The sequence below is a fragment of the Prionailurus viverrinus genome, chromosome D4 (assembly GCF_022837055.1).
Source record: "Prionailurus viverrinus isolate Anna chromosome D4, UM_Priviv_1.0, whole genome shotgun sequence".
Taxonomy (NCBI): domain Eukaryota; kingdom Metazoa; phylum Chordata; class Mammalia; order Carnivora; family Felidae; genus Prionailurus; species Prionailurus viverrinus.
Window position 1 is genome coordinate 76,977,436 of NC_062573.1, and position 19,699 is coordinate 76,997,134.

The 19,699-nt window shown below is 42.0% G+C and overlaps 1 protein-coding gene across 2 annotated transcripts in view; it reads right to left on the reverse strand.

Moving 5' to 3' along the window:
- PGM5 (phosphoglucomutase 5) overlaps positions 1 to 19,699 on the reverse strand; it is a 185,185-nt gene that overhangs the window by 63,852 nt on the left and 101,634 nt on the right. For both annotated transcript variants that reach the window (XM_047830922.1, XM_047830921.1), the window contains exon 7: positions 9,126 to 9,241. In XM_047830922.1, the coding sequence (XP_047686878.1) occupies positions 9,126 to 9,241 (116 nt within the window). The remainder of the gene's footprint in view (positions 1 to 9,125; positions 9,242 to 19,699) is intronic.

The following is a 19,699-nucleotide window of genomic DNA, read 5'->3' on the forward strand; positions in this document are numbered from 1 at the left end:
TAAAGTCTGCAACCATGGGGCGCCTGGGTGGCGCAGTCGGTTGGGCGTCCAACTTCAGCCAGGTCACGATCTCGCAGTCCGTGAGTTCGAGCCCCGCGTCGGGCTCTGGGCTGATGGCTCAGAGCCTGGAGCCTGTTTCCGATTCTGTGTCTCCCTCTCTCTCTGCCCCTCCCCCATTCATGCTCTGTCTCTCTCTGTCCCCCCAAAAATAAATAAACGTTGAAAAAAAAAATTTTAAAGTCTGCAACCACAGGGCATAACCACCATAGTCACTATACTTTGTTCTCAGTGGAGCCACCTAGCAACTACTAGAGAGCAGATGGGGAAGCCTCCAAGAACAATTTTAGGAACAGTATCTTAAATACCAAGGGATGGGCCCCCTCATTAGAAGTCTCTTAGTAGTCACTATGAAAAGAAACCCATGGTCTATCTAGACTCCTTCGATCTGTGGCTGGGGACAGTGATTTCTCAGTCCCAGAATGCACCGGGAAGTGTGGACACAGCCTCCGAGGTCCACCCCTTTGCTTCTGCTTCACACGTAGGCATCCCACACCCTCTCTTGCTACTTTTCATCAGCTTAGAAGATGAATTGAAAGGTCAATGCAACTGGAACTGGGGAGATCCCAAGAAAAGGATTTTATGTGATAGAGACATTCTTCCCCTTCCAGGTGGAGATCTGTTTCCCAGCACAGGGGTAGATAGTTTGTGGATGGGCAAGAAGGGAGTTTCAGTTTTCAGACTTTATGAGGAGGCCCTCAGGGATGTCAATCAGAGCCCCTCTGCACTGTGGTCTGGCCTAGATTGAGTTGCGCATGTGCACACAGCCTGTCCCAATTACTGAAGTGGAAACAGCCCATTGTAGAGTTTGTGATCATCTAGATGGGGAATGGACTAAAATTTGCCCTTATTTTACCTTTTGGAAAGTGTACAATGTTAAGTAACATCGTTGTCTAATAAGAGACGGTTGAACCTATTCAATATTTGCTCAACAGCAATACTGTGAACCCAGTCTCGAGTTGGGATGTACATAGGTCTTGTGTGAAATATAAACAAAAGGAAAGGCATGGCCCAGGAGGTGTTATAAATTATACCACTATTAGGGGAAAGAACATTTCCTTTCATAAAGCAACTGGAAAAGAAGTCAATACTATAAACCGTAAGACAATAGAGCAGAGAATGTCTAGGTTGAAGGCTGTAAGAATTTAACACTTACAAAAGCTCACTAAAGCTAGAACATAGCCTACTGTTGAACATGTGGCTATTTGCAGCTATTTACTGTCAACAACCACACACACACACACACACACACACACACACACACACAGGAAATAAGTAAGTAAAGCAAGCAAATTACAAATACTTAATACTATTTAAAATTTTAAATCCATTCATTAACACAGGTTTGGGGAAGGAGTCTTCCTAGAATTCTGCCCTTTGTTAGCTAATAATTTGCGCTAATCATTACACGATGACTGAAATTACCAAAACTTTATTTTTAAATGTTACGTAACTCTGATTTTACTGTACTTCATAAAACCCCTCCCCCAATCCCTTTCAAGTGGTCTACATTTGTTTTTATGAACCCTCCCAAATCTTGGGATAGAAATGCCCAGATCTCCAGAAGTATATCCACTCAAAAATGCCAAAAATGTTAAGTACTAACAATGCAAAGAAGAAATATCAAAATGGATATTCTTTGTTTCCTCCTTATTTCTTTCTTTCTTTCAATTCATCCACTTTCCATCCATTTTTCCAGGCTTCCTTCTATCCTTTATTTCTTCTTCCTACCTTAACTTCCTTCCATTATTCCATCCCTCTTTCTATCCTTCCATCTAACCTGCAAACACTCAAAGCCTGCCAGTTATCAAAGAAATAGAGTTGAACAAAATAGTCATGGCCCCTGTCCTCGGGGGCATTTAGAATTTCTGCATGGCATGCAGAGGGATTGAACCCATCTCAAAAATTCGAAATTTCTTGTGATGTGGAATACACACATACTCTGGGTCTCTCCCTTTTTTTTGCAAGAGGTTGAGCAGATGTAAAAATAGCCAACTTCAAGAGCACCAGGCTGTACTCCAAAGTTCAAGTGGAAAAAGCTGGTGTGACAATGATGGACAAGTCATATTGGTGACAGGAGACCTGGATTCAATTCCAAATCTTCAAGAATGGATGCACACAAAAGGCATAGCAATGCCCTAGTACATACTCAGTGCTCATTCAAAGAGATTATTATTATTGTGAGAAACTCCACAGAGAGCGCTTCCTTGGCAATAATAAACATTGTTGTATTGCTTGATTTGACAAATTTGTATGACTGCTGACATTACCTTTTTAAAAATATATAATAAAAGTAATAGTAATTTTCAAGATGGTGTTCAAGTTTGGAGCTCACCCAGGCTTTCGTGAACATAGTGATTCTTCTGTGTTGCCCGTAAGGGAAAATGCTTCGGGCTGTAACAATTCATACATTCTCAAAATGGTATCACTTTTTAGAAAGTTGATGTCAATGATGGAAACCAGTAGGACCTCATCAACAAATGCGAAAAAAAAAAATCTTCCAAAATTTTGGTTTTATTGACCTTAGTTTTGTTTCATTTGTCCCCTTTTGCGTATGAGAACAAGTCCAGATTCCTTCAAATTCAGAACTTTAAAAAAGTAGCCAGAATGCCATTTAGATTAATAGTTTTCTTCTCTTTAGATCTGAGAATTTATAAAGCACCCCTTCTCTCTATAAAGTAGTTTTCCAAGGCTCTCCCCAGGAAGTAGGTGAGTACCAGTACTAGCACAAACGATGGTCTGGCTTCTTAAGTGACTTTGGTTCTCTGACAGAGTCATAAATACAGGTTTCTTATTGTCCAGGATCTGGACCTTTCCATAGGAGAGAAGCTTGAACTCCGATCCTATGACCAGCTTGTCACTTTGGAAAGTTCTAGGAGCTCAAGAAGCTGGCAAGGGAAACTTCCACTCAGAATACATCTTGCTCATCTTGGAAAAAAAAGCTTCACATTCTTGCGCCTGAGTCAGATCCATATTTTCAAGTTCTCTTGGCACTGAAATATGCATTCCTAGTTGGTACACAGATCCATGCCCCGGGGACACAGAAAAAGGCCTCCACTCCAGAAAGCTTGGATACTTTTAGAAGCACCTCTGCAGTCTCAGGTCTAAAACTTTCCATCTGTCACTCTCTCCTCCCTTAGTTAGCTCACTTGTTTCTGAAAATCACGTCTCAAGGAAGGTAGGGAATTCCCATGATCAGCTGACTTTTACAGACTGGACCTGAGGGTCAGAGAGGCCATGCGCCTTGTTTGTGACTGACAGGTAAGGGTCTTGAATATACTCATCAGCCTCACATTTGGGGGACTCTAGACTTCCTGGACCACACCCCGTGGCACATCAAGGATACTCTTTCTACCATTCCTGAAGGAAACAAAAATACTGGTTTTCATGAGAGCCATGGTTTCTACTCTTGACTGCACATCAAAATCACAGGGGCGCCTGGGTGGCTAAGTCAGTTGAGTGTTTGACTCCTGATTTCGGCTCAGGTCACGATCTCATGGTTCATGAGTTCAAGCCCCATATAGGGCTCTGCAGCGACAGTGCAGAGCCTGCTTAGGATTCTCTTTCTCTCTCTCTCTCTCTCTCTCTCTCTCTCTCTCTCTTTCTGCCTCTCCCCCACACCTGTGCGCACACACACGTGCTCATGCAGACACACACATACTCTCTCTGTCAAAAATAAACAAACTGTAAAAAAAACCACACAACTATACTCATTTAAAATGCAGATTCTCAGGCCCCACCCTTCCTGATATTCCAAGTAAGGGTAGGATAGAAAATACGTATTTTTAGCAAGTTTCCCAGGTGATTCTGACACACCAGCTCAGTGCTTCTCAAAAACTGGCATTAATAAAGCCCAGAATAAGAGCAGAATGAAGCTATTTTCTCCTTGCAAGACTGAGTGGTCTAGCTACTGAGGCCACCTAATAGTTCTTTCCTGCTGAGTGCTTGAAAAATAAAATTCGTCAATGCTTTCATCAGAAAGAGTGATCGACACGGTGGAAAATGGCACAGTGTAGGGCAGGAAACCAGTCTTTCGGGTCAATGGTCATGTAATTCAAGCGGGGACATTTTCCAAGCCAGGGGGCCCCACGTGAGTCACTTCACTACTTCTGGGGCTCAGGAGCTTTATCTGTCAAATCAGGCTAATGAGGCTAAAGTCACCTGAACCTGAAGAATGGCGGAGGCGGCAATGCCTCATGCTCCTTAAAAGGAAAAACTGGTAACTAAGCCCGACTGCGAGAGACTTTTAAAATCCCCTTCTAGGCCAGCCTACAAGTTGCAATCTGCGTAACTGTCCGAGAGCAAAGTTTGCCGAGAGGTGCCTGCAAGTAGGGGCACGTGGGTGGCAAGTAGGTATCTGACTCTTGGTTTTGGCTCAAGTCATGATCTCCCGGTTCGTGGGTTTGAGCCCCGCATCGGGCTCTGTAAGGTGTCTGCGAGCAGAAGTCCCTTCAGTGCAGAACATGGTTCCCCAGTTCCGGTCGAATCATGCCCCATCATCTAAGCTAGGCAGGTGAAAGGCTTCACAAACTGACCCCTCCTCACCTCTCCTCCTGGTACTGCTTCTTGATAATCCCTCCTCTAACCCATCCTACACATCAGAGATTTGCCTATTTTTCTACGTAAGTTTTTACCGAAGCACAGCCCTCCTTGTCCACTTATGTATTGTCTATGGCCACGTCTGTGCTACAGAGGCAGTGCTGAGGAACCGCGAAAGAGGCAGTAGTCTGCAAAATCCTCAGTGTTTACTCTCCAACCCCTTTCTAGAAACGTTTGCTGACCTCCGCTACAGGCCTGTCTTTTCCAGAAATTTTTGGCCACGACCCACAATAAGCACACGTTCCAAGGAGACCAAGCATACACATAGATACTTGTGGGCACGTTTATATATACACACTTCTCAGAATAAACGTTTACCTTTACTAAACACGATGCATTCCAACAGGTTTCTAGCCTACGCAGTTGCTTTTCACAAGCTGCTCATGACATTTCACTAATCTCGTGACCCCAAATGAGTCTTGATTCGTATTTGGAAAACATGTCTTCAGAAAAACCAAACAACTGGCTACTGGTAACACATATCCCCTGCTCTCCAACCTCTTTTTTCTTTCTTGGCACCGATCCCTCCATCTGGCAAGGCCCGGTCCTTTCATCTCTGTGTGTACAAATCCTTCCCATTCTTTAAGAACTAGCCCAGCTTCCAGATCTTTCCTGGAGTCTCCTTTGAACCTCCAGTCCCAAAGCATTTTCGCATCTCCCACAGCATTTTTGCTATTCCTCCATCATGGACACTTAAAGTTTGTGCATTGTAGAATATCATCTGTGCATCTTTCTAATTATGTAACCAAAGACCTGAGTTTCTTAAGGTGTGATCTTAAGCACTTGTATTCTAAATACCTTCAAGTTCAGGGTCTACCCAGTTTGGGTAAGAGAAGAAAACTGCCCAGGATGAAACTTCTTCAGAACCCCAACATAGCCTGAAGTGCTGTCATTATGACCAGTTAACGTGGTTTTACAGCAATCTGTTTAAGCATGACCAAACAGAACTTTAGTCTCAGGAATTCAAGGATGGTTTGACATCCGCACCTCGATCATGATATTTCATAACGTTCATAATAAAAAAGAAAGTATTAGTGTATCACTAGGTCCTGAAAGGGCACCTGATAAATCCAACAGCTGTTTCTAATAAGATTCTAACTAAAATGAGAATGGGAAAAATTATCTACATAAATCTGATAAAGATTTTACCCCCATCAAAAAGCAATCACGACAGTAAAATAGTCAATCCGTTTCCATTAAAGTCATGAGTTATCACCATTATTTTAAAATGCAATTTTGAAGATTATACCTAATGCAATAAGAATATGACATAAGAGGTATAAATATTAAAAAACAAAATATAAAAAATCTTTCAGTCATAGATTATATGACTGTCTACCTTAAAAAAAGTCACAAGAGATTGTAGAGTTTTTAGAAAAGAAAATGCTAGAAAAGAAAATATCTATTAATAATAGAATGTCCTAAGGTGGTTTCACCTCAGAGACAAGGCATATTAATCAATAGCTTCTCCTTATATGAATATGCACCAAAGAAATTAGAAAGAAAAACGAGGATATCAACATTAAAATCAAAGCTGTTGAAAGCTCTGTAGGACATATGGCCCAGTTTCTTCAATTAATAAATTAGAGAACACATGAAAGGACGATATGCAGATTACAAGATACTTAAGAGAGGGGACACCTGGGTGGTTCAGTGATTGAGCACCCAACTCTTGGTTTTAGCTTAGGTCATGATCTCAGTGTGTGGGTTCGAGCCCCACATTAGGCTCTGCACTGACAGCGTGGAGCCTACCTGGGATTCTCTCCCCCTATCCCTCTCCCTTGTTCACTCAATCTCTCAAAATAAATAAATAAGCATAAAAAAATAAAAGATAAAATATACTTAAGAGATATCAATCAGTTATAATCTTAAGATCTTTGGATCCCAGGGCACCTAGGTGGCTCAGTCAGTTAGGCAGCCGACTTCGGCTCAGGTCATGATCTCACCGTCCGTGAGTTAGAGTCCCGCGTCGGGCTCTGTGCTGACAGCTCAGACGTGGAGCCTGTTTCCGATTCTATGTCTCCCTCTCTCTGACCCTCCCCTGTTCATGCTCTGTCTCTCCCTGTCTCAAAAATAAATAAAACGTTAAAAAAAATCGAAATTAAAGATCTTTGGATCCCAACTGGAAAAAACTATTAAGGAAGGGGTGAAAATAGGAGAGAAATGATTTATTTTTATTTATTTTTTTTTTAATTTTTTTTCAACGTTTATTTATTTTGGGACAGAGAGAGACAGAGCATGAACAGGGGAGGGGCAGAGAGAGAGGGAGACACAGAATCGGAAACAGGCTCCAGGCTCTGAGCCATCAGCCCAGAGCCTGACGCGGGGCTCGAACTCACAGACCGCGAGACCGTGACCTGGCTGAAGTCGGACGCTTAACTGACTGTGCCACCCAGGTGCCCCACTGGAGAGAAATGATTTAAAAATTACTTTTGGAGTTCCACTTCTGCATTTCTGTTTAGGATGTAGAAATCTCCAAGAGAATGTTACTCCTATCCCAGTAATAAGAAAAGGCCAGAAACCTACCAAATCATAACTTTTCTTGAACCCATCAGAAACCTGAGGTCACAAGGCAAATAAAGTAAAGTGAATTCCAAAAACTGACAACTCCCTTCAAGGAGAAACAAGACACAAAACTGTCACCCCTTTGGGAGAGCATAGGAAAAAGAGGATGCTTCCATATAAGTAAAAACTAAGAAGTCACATAAGAGGCTCAAAAATTCTTAAAGGCCAAGTATAGTCATGTTAGTCATGTTAGTTTAAAATGGCTTGGAATCCCCAGAAACAAGGGACACACTTCCAAGTCACTGGGTGATCACAGAAAAGACTGGAAACACAGAGAGAGAGAGATATGGTGGTGCAGGCATGCAGGTAAGGAGGAGCTTCTGAGACATAAGCATGAAGCCCTTTGAGTTCCCCAAACCTTTCCTTCACAGGAAACAACAGGCTTAAACTTTTGGAGGCACAAGTTGCAAACTTTCTCATCCTGAAAGCCCATGCAAAAATCCGCTGCTACGGGAATAGGGTTTGAAGCAAAAACCTTCTCCCTTTGGAGAAAGGGTAGGAAACCTTTCTGGGCTCAGAATCTTACACCAGTACTAAGCAGAGGTCCTGAGTCCTGTCTCCCTCTCTCTCTCTGTCCCTCCCCCACTTGCTCTCTCTCTCTCTCTCTCTCTCTCTCTCAAGAATAAAGAAATTTTTTTAAAAAGGAGTCTAGAGGGTTTTCTGGCTTGTATCTTTGTTCCTTTATTCATTTGTTTCTCAAATTCGACATTGGAGTGAAATCATACAGTACTTGCTTTTCTCTGATGGACCAATTTCACTCAGTGCCCTCTGGGTCCATCCATGTTGTTGCAAAAGGCAAGGTCACATTCTTCTTATGGCTGAGTAATATTCCACTGTATGGATGGATGGATGGATGGATGGATGGATGGATGGATGTACACACACACACACACACACGCCACACTACACCACATCTTCCTTATCCATTCATCTGTCAATGGACACTTGGGTTGCTTCCATATCTTGGCTATTGTAAATACTGCCACAATGAAAACAGAGGTGCATATATCTTTCCAAATTAGTGTTTTCGTTTCCTTGGGGTAAATATACATCATACACAAAAATAAACTCCAAATGGATTAAAGACCTAAGTGTGAGACATGAAACCATAAAAAATCCTAGAAAACAGACAGTTTCTCTGACATGGGCCATAGCAACATTTTTCCAGATATGTCTCCTAAGGCAAGGGAAACAAAAGCAAAAATAAACTATTGAGACTACATCAGAATAAAAGTTTCTGCACAGCAAAGGAAACTATCAACAAACCAAAAAGGCAACCTACTGAATGGAAGAAGATATTTGCAAATAATATACCTGATAAGGGTTAAGTATCCAAAATATATAAAGAACTTATGAAGCTCAACACCAAAAAAAAAAAAAAAAAAAAAACCAAACAATCTGATTAAAATATGGGCAGAGGACCTGAAGGGAGATTTTTCCAAAGACGACACACAGATGGTCAACAGACATATGAAAAGATGTTCAACATCACTAATCATCAGGGAAATGTAAATCAAAACCACAATGAGATGTCACCTGATACTTGTCATAATGGCTAAAATCAACCACACAAGAAACAACAGGATGCGGTAAAAGGGGAACCCTCATGCGTTGTTGGCGGGAATAGAAACTGGTACGGCCACCATGGGAAACAAGATGGAGGTTCCTCAAAAAATTCAAAGTAGAATTACATATGACCCAAATAAAAACCAAAAAAAAAAAAAAAAAATGGACAGAAGAGATGAGGGTATCATAGCACATACCCCCCCAGGTTTCTCTGATTTTTTTCCCTCTAATTATCTCTTCCTCTAGCATTTGATTCACAGTGAGCTCACAGGTCTCCAAACTGGGGTCACAGAGGGTATAGGCACCCTCTCCAGTAACATTACGTCAGCAAAACCTACCAGTGCCAAAGCTCTCTTCTCCACACAGAGAGCACCGTCCTGAGTCCATCAGATTTGAGAAGAATCTCCATCCAGCTGGGGTCTCATACACAGGAACCTTCATCGATTTGGCCACTCTGAAAAATTAAATTCAAGGCAACAGTCAATTCATATCTCTTTTCCTTTCTTTTCTCAGCACAGAAGGAAGTCTTTAGAATTTATTAACTCCATAACTAGACTTTGGAACATTCTGATCAGTGTTGACATTTTTCAGGATGTTAAGCCCTAAGGTAGAAAACGACAAATAGCCTATTCCGATGTTTCTCGGTTTTGCTTTCCCCATAACACAGAAAATATTAAGTTAACGTATAGAATATTCGCATTTATGTTTCCCTTCTATAAATGTTCCTTTATCTTTATGGTAAGATCCCACTTGGGGAGTTCAGAATCTAAATTGAGAGGGAGGTTGGTTACAAACACTTTGGAATATTGTTGGACAGTATCTACAGACACACACACACACACACACACACACACACACACACACTGTAGGACTTTTAGGATCGAAAGACTTACTCTACCAGCTGTTAGAAATGTTGATAGCTAACAGCTCACAGATATGTCTCCTACTCTCTGTTAAAGAGAGATGTCTCACTCAAAATCATGCTCCTTTTGGGGCACCAAAGTGGGGCACCACTTTGGGGTGGCTCAGTCGGTTAAGCGTCTGACTCTTGGTTTCAGCTTAGGTCATACTCTCACGATTTGCAGGTTCAAGCCCTGCCTCAGGCTCTGCAGCTGGCAGCATGGAGCCTGCTTGGGATTCTCTCTCTCCCTCCCCCTCTGACCCTTCCCTGCTCGCACCGTCTCTGTCTCCCTCAAAATAAATAAACAAACTTTAAAAATATCATGCTCCCTTTCCTGGGTCAGTCCACATCCAATGTCTGGTCAATGTGGGATATTTAAAGGTCTAGCCTCCTTGCCCCTATTTGGCCTAACTCTGTAGGGCCATTTTAGCTCCAGAGATCCGCATAGGTTGGCTGAGGTCTTTGTCGTGACCGCACTGCAGTCCAACCTCTCTCTTTCTGTCCAATCCCCTGCCTCACTCCCCCCGGCAGGTGCTGGTTTTGAAGACATGTTTGATCTGGATGGGCAGAAAGGAATAAACTTCCCACAAGCAAATCTCTCTCCGAGCTGCTTCCGGGGGAGCCCAGTGTAGGACAGTGCGCAACAGAATACGAACACAAGATTTTACACAAAATGATCACAGAATCACGATTCGGAAGAACCGAAACCACCCGGATGTCCACTGAGTAGAACGGACAGAGGCTCTGTGATACAGAAGGCGCTCCCTTAAATTTCGCTGAGCATACCACCGCTACATGCAACCCCACGATGAATCTCACACACATTATATCACGTAAAAGAAACGGGGAACAAGAAAATACACACTGTAACGTCCCATTTACATCCACTTCAAGGACAGCTAAAACTAATCAATGCTGTCACAATTCAGGCTCAGCAGAGTAGAGAGGTCACGTGTTTTGTTTAAGATTCCACAGAGGTAAGAGGCAGAGCTAGAATCTGGACCCACATTCTGCTTAATTTCTGCTCACGTTCCAGTCCACGATACCATGGTGTCGCCCCAAATGTTTTAAGAGACATACAGATCTCAGAGAGTATGTTGGGGAATGATCCAGTTCTGTACCAGTGACCTAACGGATTTCATCTTTCCCACAAGCAAGCAACAAAAAGCAAAAAAACACCAAATGCCTGCCGCTAACAAGATCTAGTTTCTCAAAGGGTATAAGCACAGAAGGTGGCCAGGAACGGGAACCAGGACGGGTGTCTTGGTGAAGAAGAGGAAGAAAGATGCCTAAAGGACAGAGGACACAATGCAATCATGATTTCATTAGGTTTTTTTGTTTTCTTTAGGTTTTACTTTGTGGCCAGCTGGAGAAAACAGAATATCTAGAAACGCTTGCCACAGGAAAGCAAACACCTTCCTTTCCATAATACCAAATATAGTTGATGTGTTCAAGATCTGGAAAAATTTTGTGCTAAATCTCTTTCAAGTTTGCTTTGAAAAGAAGCACTTTTTAGATGTTCCAGGGTTATAGCAAAGGTTCTGTTGTGTATTTTTTTTTTTAGTGGCCTAAGAAAGATACACAAATCACACTTATATCCTGGTAGGCACAATGAAAGAAATCCTCCCCAAACTGTAGATCAAAGGTAAATTTTCACAGCCATTAATTTCATAGTCAGAAGCTAAAGGAAGGAGGTAGAATAAGTCACACAGAAGCTTCCCAGTGTCAGCACAGAGTAAAGCCTAGGTCAAAGTTCATTTAGCAAATATGACTGCATATGATTGCCAAATAGAATGCGCAGCATGGAACAGACATAAGGGTAAGAAAAGCGGGTGGACATACATTTCCCGGCTCAGACATTCTTGCAGGTTCAAAGCCAAGTTGGCAGATCTAAAGGGAGGGGAAAGGATTTCCCTAGCTCCCACCCTTCCCAATTAATCACTGTCAGGAGGTCATACGGCTGAGGGCTGAGGCTGGAGTTTTAGAGGACCGGATACTTCCATAACTAGGAGCCCCAGACGCAGCTATGCAAGCTAAGATAACAATGTGGGTAATTCAATCCCGGGATCCTGAGCATGAGCTGATGGTGTCCTAGAGTAAGAAAGGAATTCCCTGCCCCCACCCCCCACCGCCCTCCCCCCTCTACTGAACTTGGGATCCATCCCAAACACAGCATTCAGCAAATACCATGCTCTAGACTGGTGTTTCCACAGGAGACCCCCCTGGAGATTTCTGACAGCTCAGAATGAAGCCGCTCACACTGAGGGTCTTCACCCCCTCTTGGCCGCTGCCACCACGTGGTGGAGACAAACAGAAGAACTCACTTTCTAGGAAAGGCCAGAGTTGGAAGCAAAAGCAAGAAAATCAATCTCAACCCCAACTGTCCTGCAAGTGGGAGTTGAGTTCTGGTAGTTAAACAAAACAAAACAAAACAAAACAAAACAAAACAAAACAAAACAAAACAAAACAAAACCAGAAGCCCCCTGGTGGGTGTAAGCTTCTGGGGATGAGTTGCAAACCTCTAAAAATGCGGCTTTAGGTTGGAAACAGCCCCCACCTATCGTTCCATCGGTTTCTCTCATGCAGCCCACGCCAAGCTCCTCATAACCGGACCATTTCTCATTTTCCGAGGGTGCGCTCCCATTTTTGCTGTTGTCAACTACTCCTGCGTCCTTTTTCATGCTTTGCGTTTTACCCGGATTAATGCTTTCGGATCTCTGTCAAAATACTCCACGTCACTTCAAGACCGATCTTCAGTGCCCTGCCACCATGAAGCCTGTGGCAGACGCTGCTAGGTGACCAACAAACCCATCTCTTCTCCCGGACACACAGCGGGATTACACTTCCCGACCCCCCGCCTCGCAGTGAGCTGTGGGCCACATGGTGAAGTTCCAGCCAATGGAACTTGAGTGGAAGTGACGTTCAGATCAGGCTATTCAAACGTCCCGTCTTCCATGTTCTTTCTCCTTCTGCCAGCTTCATGGGGACAAGCCTAGCAAACCTGGAAGCTATACGTTGAACACGGTGGGCCCACAATACGAAAGGACCTAGGTCTCTAACTTGCCATTTGGAGCGGAATCAACCACCAGTCAGGAACACCTGTCTTTAACTTTTGATGACTGAGAACGTTTCGCTGCGTTTGAGGGATTACACGTTTTGGGACTACCGTTGTAGTCGCAGGCTCCATTATCCTAATGAATACAACCATTCCTCTTCATTATAATAAATCCAAAGTAATGCTTCCTGCGACTCTGCTTCCTCTCACTTGGCGGGGGCCTTGTTCGTGTTGTCATTGTTGGCGTTGTCACCTTCTTGAACTTTTCTTCCACACACAGACGCACACCACCATCACCACCAACGTGTTAAAAGCTCTTCGAGGTAGGAACTACATCGTATACCCTTTTACGGCTCTCCGATGTTTAGGATAATAGAGCACCTTGTGAGATTTGCCCTTCATAAATTCTGTATGATTTCAGTTGACTGAAATCTATTATTTAAGCAGTGTGGGTGGATGGCAGGGAACAAAGTATCCCTATTTTCTGGACTTTTTTTCCTTGTAGTTTCCTAAAAATATAGCTAAGTCATTTGTGCATGTTTTATTTAAATTAGTCATTTTGAGAAAGAGAATTTCATCAGTTATTAATGAGTCAGGCTATCACAATGAGACCAAGGCATTTCCTGGAAATAAAGATCTTGTAGAATTAGGGCAATGACTAACTGAAAACAAAGGTTTGAGGAGCAGGAGAATATATTTTTCTATTTCACCAGTCTGGTCATCACCCTACCTTCATGTGATCAAACAAGATAACAGATACAAAAGTATCCCAACAGGGCTCTAACATCTCACCAGGTGAAGGCATGCTGACATACTATTTTTGTGCCTTCAGCGTAGTGCACGACCACAGTAGTTATTCAAGTATCCATTAACCTAATTATACAGTACTACATTATTATGTGTGATATACTCTGCTGGAATATCAATGGCTAATGACACTCTTGTAGCATGTGAGAGAATAGGCAAATAAACAATGATTAATTATATCAAGTACATGAAGCATACCCAGCTGCTCTTGGAATCCTACTTCGAGAAAGTTGCAATAGACTTAAAGAGCGCAAGATCTGGGTTCCTCTTCCTTTATCTTCAAATGTCCACTTTCTTGAGAGCCAAGGAGGGCTCATGATTCTAATTTCTACACAACGAACTCCCAGCCCCCTTTTTAAAAGCCCCCAATAGCAGAGAGTAGAAGACATTTTCATCCCATATATCCAACAAAAGACTTATATGCAGTTTACATTTAAAAGACTCATACAATAATAAAAAAAAAAGGCACATAACCATTTTTAAAAGCCTTGGGCAAAAGTCTTGAACAGTCACTTTACCAAAGAGGATATTAAATTGACCAATTAACATATGAAAAGACGCTCAACGTCAGTAGAGATCAGATAACTGCAAATTAAAACTACAGTGAAGGGGCGATCTGGGTGGCTCAGCCAGTTGAATGACTCTTGATTTTGGCTCAGGTCATGATCCCAGGGTTGTGAGATCAGGTCCCATATCAGGGTCCAAGCTGAGCATGGACCCTGCTGAAGACTCTCTCTCCCCCTCTGCCCTCTCCCCTGCTTGCCCTCTCTCTCCCTAAAAATAATAACAATAACAATAATAAAATAAAACCACAATGAGATAATACGACACGCTCACAAGACGAGCTGAGAAGGTGGTATTGCCTAGTCCTGGTGAAGATTGGGAATTCACGTATTGCTAAAGGAATGCAAATCAGTACTGACTGTGGTATATTTGTTTACGTGACATATTCACATAAAGGAATAGCACAGAACAGAGAAAATGAACAAACTACCACTACATCGAAAAAAATGAATGCATCACACAAATATAACATTGAATTAAAGAAATCAGCATGGAGGAATATAAGCTATATGATTCAATTTACACATAGTTCAAAATAGGCAAAACTAATCATTGCCACTGGTCTAGGCAGTTGTCTTTGGGATAGGACACGAAAGGCACAGGCAACAAAAGGGAAAATAAATAAGGAGGACAACATAAACCAAAAAGTTACTGCACAGCAAAGGCAACTACCAGCAAATTGAAAAGACAACCTATGGAACAGGAGAAAATATTTGCAAACCTTATATCCAATAAGGATTTAACATCCAGAATACATAAGGAACTCTTACAACTGAAAAACAAGAAAACGAACAATCCAATAAAAAAAAAAATAGGCAAAGGATCTGAGTGGACATTTTTCTGAAGAAGACATACAAGTGGCCAACGGATATATAAAAAGCTGCTCAACGTTACTAATCATCAGGGAAATGCAAAATCAAAACCACAATGAGATATCACCTCACATCTGTTAGAATGGCTATTATTCAAAAGACAATAGATACGAGCTGGCAAGGATGTGGAGAGAAGGGACCCCTTGTGCACTGTTGATGGGAATGCAAATCGGTACAGTCACTATGGAAAACAGTACAACAGTTCCTCAAAAAATTAAAAATAACTACCACACGAGCCAGCAATCTGTATTTTTGAGTAGATACCCAAAGGAAATGAAAACAGGATCCCCAAAAGATATCTGCACGTTCATGTTCATTGCATGATTGTTTACAGTAGTCAAGATGTGGAAACAACCTACATGTCTGTCAACAGATGAATGGATAAAGAAGATGTGACATGTATATACAATGAATATTGTCCAGCCATAAAAGAAGAAGGAAATCCTGCCACATGTGACAACATGGATGAACCTGGAGGGCGTTCTGCTACGTGAAGTAAGACGGAGACAGAAAGACAAACACTACATGGTATCCCACATACATGGCGTCTGAAAAAAGTCAGACTCCCAGAAACAGAGAATATATTGGTGGTTGCCAGGCCCTAGGGGGTGGGGAAACTGGGAAGACATTGGTCAAAGGGCACAAACATCCAGTCAAGATGAGTAAGTCCTGAGGGTCTAATGTACAGCATGGGGACTCTAGTTCATGACACACATGGCATACTTGACATTTTCTGAGAGTAGCATTCTCACCGAAAAAGAAGTAACTATGTGCAGTGACGAACGTGTTAATTAACTTGGCCCTAGTTACATTGGTGACTATCACTGGTGATAGAAGTCGGGATAGCCCTTATCTCTAGGGAGGAGGAAGGAAGCAGTTCACTGAAATGGGGAACAAGGGATCTTCAGGGTCCCTGCTTTGTTGCTTGATCGAGACGGTATTTGCACGGGAATATTCCTTTGTGAAAAGTCCTTGAGCGACGCAGGAGTTGTCCTTCTCTTTACACACGTTATACTTCAATAAACATTTACTTAAAAGAAAAAGCCCCCTTGCAGTATTTATGACCAAGGCCATGTTTGAATTGGTCATGTTTACATAATCTCAAGAAATAAACTACTGAAAATGGAGTTTAATAGCATTCTGGATATTCTGGTTAATGTCTAGCAGACGTTGACATCTAGCAGAACTGCCCCAGAATGAGCCCGTCGGTATTTTCACGTCGATGAGTTCACTCCCAGATCCCTTCTTTGATGTCTGGCACTGTCGGCTGGAGCTGCTCGAAGGTAAAGAAGGGCTAATGTGAGTCTGCACTTTAAAAGCATTTCTAAGGCAGCCTGCTCGCCTTCCAAATATGAATTAGGCAGAATTCAGTTAGGCCTTACTTTCCAATAGCCATCGTAAAGTGTCCTCTTTTTTCCCCCCCATTTAATAAATCTTTATTGATTATTCCTGAGCTACTATACGAAGCACTGGGGACACAATGTTAAATCAAACACACGTGGCTCCTGCCTTATGTGTCTTAGGATCAAAGACTAACCAGCACATATAAAAATTTTATTAGGATGTGCTATCATGAAGAGATGCTCATCAGTTGGGGCGGGAGGAGAACTTTAGTTAGGAATTCCTAAGAAGTGACATTTGACCTGAGATCTAGAGAATGAGTGTTGGCCATCTAGGTGTCTTAGATGGGGTTCCCTAAAGGCAGGCCCTGAGACACAGATTCCTCTACTAGAAATTCATCATGGAGAGGAGTGCCTGGGTGGCTCAGGTGGTTAAGCATCTGACTTTGGCTCGGGTCATGATCTCACAGTTTGTAAGTTCAAGCCCCGCATCGGGCTCTGCGTGAACAGCTCAGAGCCTGGAGCCTGCTTCAGGTTCTGTGTCTCCCACTCTCTCTGTTCCTCCCCTGCTCACACTCTGTCTGTCTGTATCTCTCTCAAAAAGAAATAAAGATTAAAAAAAAAGAATTTTTTTTAAAAAAAGGAATTTATCATGGAGAGATGTGTAAGGGCTAGAAGAGTAGGACGGAGAAGGGGAGGAAACCAAGTAATACTGTGATCTCAGGCATGGCTGCGCGAAGAGTAGCTTCAGCCAGACGTTTCCCTGGGACTCTGGACTGTAAGCCTTGCCTCAAAATTGTCCTGATCTGTGACAAGCTTGTTGGTCTTTCAAACCCTCGCTTTGAGCTATTGGCGAAAGGCCCCTGGGGGAGAAGGGCTTAAACTCACAGGCATTTAAGTCTACTCTCACACTCACCTTTTGGATGGAACAAGCCACACTTTCAGGTACAATAAAATGGGAGGCTGTCATAATAAGATGACCACAAAAGTTTTTCAACCGCGTATATAAACTTGAGCAGAGAGCTGCCTGTTCCTGAGGCCTGTAATAGCTCAGCCTGGTCTAGACCTCAAAACTCACATATTAAATCACACCTTCCCTGCCCATCCTATCAGAGAGGTTGTAAAGATCAAACGAGATGGTAAATAATGAAATGGAAGGGCTCTAAGAACCACAAAATATCCCTACAGAGTAACCGCATGATCACTGTTGTTTGCTTTGGATCTTTCACTTAATTCAAAGGGAAATGGACATTTCATTTAAAGAATATTTACAAGAAAAAAAACACAAGAGATAACTGCATATCTTATGTTCCCTTTAAACATCTAGTTTTTGGCCAATTGTAAAACAAAGGTGGACCCCTAACCCAAGGGCCTTTGCTGCCTTATCTAGAAACGTCTGCACTTGCATTTTAGATAAGTGTTATGGGGGAAAGATAGGATCCTTCTCAATTAGATTATACATTTTGTTAGGAAACATAAGGCAGGCATATTTCTGAGGATCTTGACTTTGTTTAAAAGGAAAAAAAACTGGCTTTGGGAAATTGACCAAAGAGCCTAGAGAAAAATATGTAAAATGGAAACAATCACAGGTTTACACTCCCAAGCTAGTAAATAATCTGGAATCCTGTATCTGGGAATTAACAAGTGTCTGTTTACAATCTTGACGCTTGAGCACTTTGATGTAAACTGGTTCTGGTTCTAATTATTTTCAAAGAATAAAAATTGTTGAAAGGCTAGGGCTGGTGAGTTTGAAGCTCCAAGAGTTCCAGCTAAGCTGAGGCATAGAGAGACAATCATCAGCAGTCTTCCAGATTCCTATGCGATTGCTTCCCGGACAGCAAAAAAGTGAATTGCCTTCTTGTATTTTTGTTTTGCTTTGAATTCCTGGTTATGTAGACACCTTACTGAAGCTGTTTTAAAATGCCTATGTAATACAGTTGGAAGATTTAGAATCAATGCGTTCACTCCTACAGGCCCAAAGTAGTCCGAAATCATGTGACAACTTGAACCCAGGAGATAATGTGTCTCCGTAAACGAAACTTCTCTTTCTTAAAACCTTTTCTTTCTTTTCTCTTCTGGATTCAATTAGCATCATTTCCTGGAGGGTATTATAGAAACCTTACTGATCCTATGTTGTAAAACGGGAGAGAAGGAACATCTGGGCTTTGGACATTAAATAAATATACACTGTAAATGGATACTCATTCCAAAAGAAGAACAAAGCCCAGGGTAAACTGGTATTTGTAAAATGCTACATCACCATCCATGGCTAATACCACACGCAGAGGTAAACACTGAAATAGGATGGCATTATCAGTTTTCCTAAAGCAAACATCTGTTCCTTGCTCTGGTATTTCACGTTGGATTCAGTTTCAGCAGTGCCACAGGGACCTCATGGTTTGTCCCCAGTGTTCCATGAGCCTAATTTTGACCCTGAAATGGTTCATGTGAACATTTTCAGTCTAAATGTGACAGAAGAGTTTTGGCACTCTATCCCCAGAGCAATATGAAAGGGGGAAAGAAGAGAAGAATGAGCAGAATATTCCACATGTTGGGTCTAAATACAAGGAAAAGATTGATAAATTTAATTAGTTAAAATGTGTAAAAATTTCTATCTGTCAAAGACACCAAAAATAGGGAGGTAAGCCATAGACTAAGGTGTTTGCAATCCATGAAACTGAAGGATTAGTAGCCAACTTAAATAAAGAAGCCCTGACAACCACTATGATAAGCTCAGTTGACCCATGCCATTCACAGAGAAGGAAGATTAATTGGCCAACAAGAAAATATACAGTAAATCAAAGAAATGAAAATTTAAAAACAGACAGACATTGTCAAAATGTCACACTTACCATGTAAAAAAAAAAAAAACAAAAACAGAAGACAAAAATCTAATAATACCAAGTGTAGGTGGGAATGTCAGAGGAAAATGGAAACCCAAACATTGATGGCAGAATTGTAAATTAGTACACTCACTTCATAGGGCAATTCGAGAATTCCTAGGGGAGTTAATAATACTCTATGACCCAGCAAGCCAGCCTCCTGGTATCTATCTTAGAGAAACTGGTACGTGTGTGCACAAGGAGGCTTGGATCAAGGATGTGTCTTACGGCACTGCTGGTGAGAGAGAAAAAGAACAAAACCATAAACAACCCAACTGTCCATCAGTAGGGGAACTGACAAACCGATTTGTTTATACAGCATCAAATAAACAGCTGTGATTCAAGGGCCCCAATACATAGATTGCAAAACACACACATGCGCACGCGTGCACACACACACACACACACACACACACACACACACACAAAGGAGAAATTAAATGTGTATTTTTGTCTTGCAATATTATCTTAGATCGCTGGTATTCCAATTA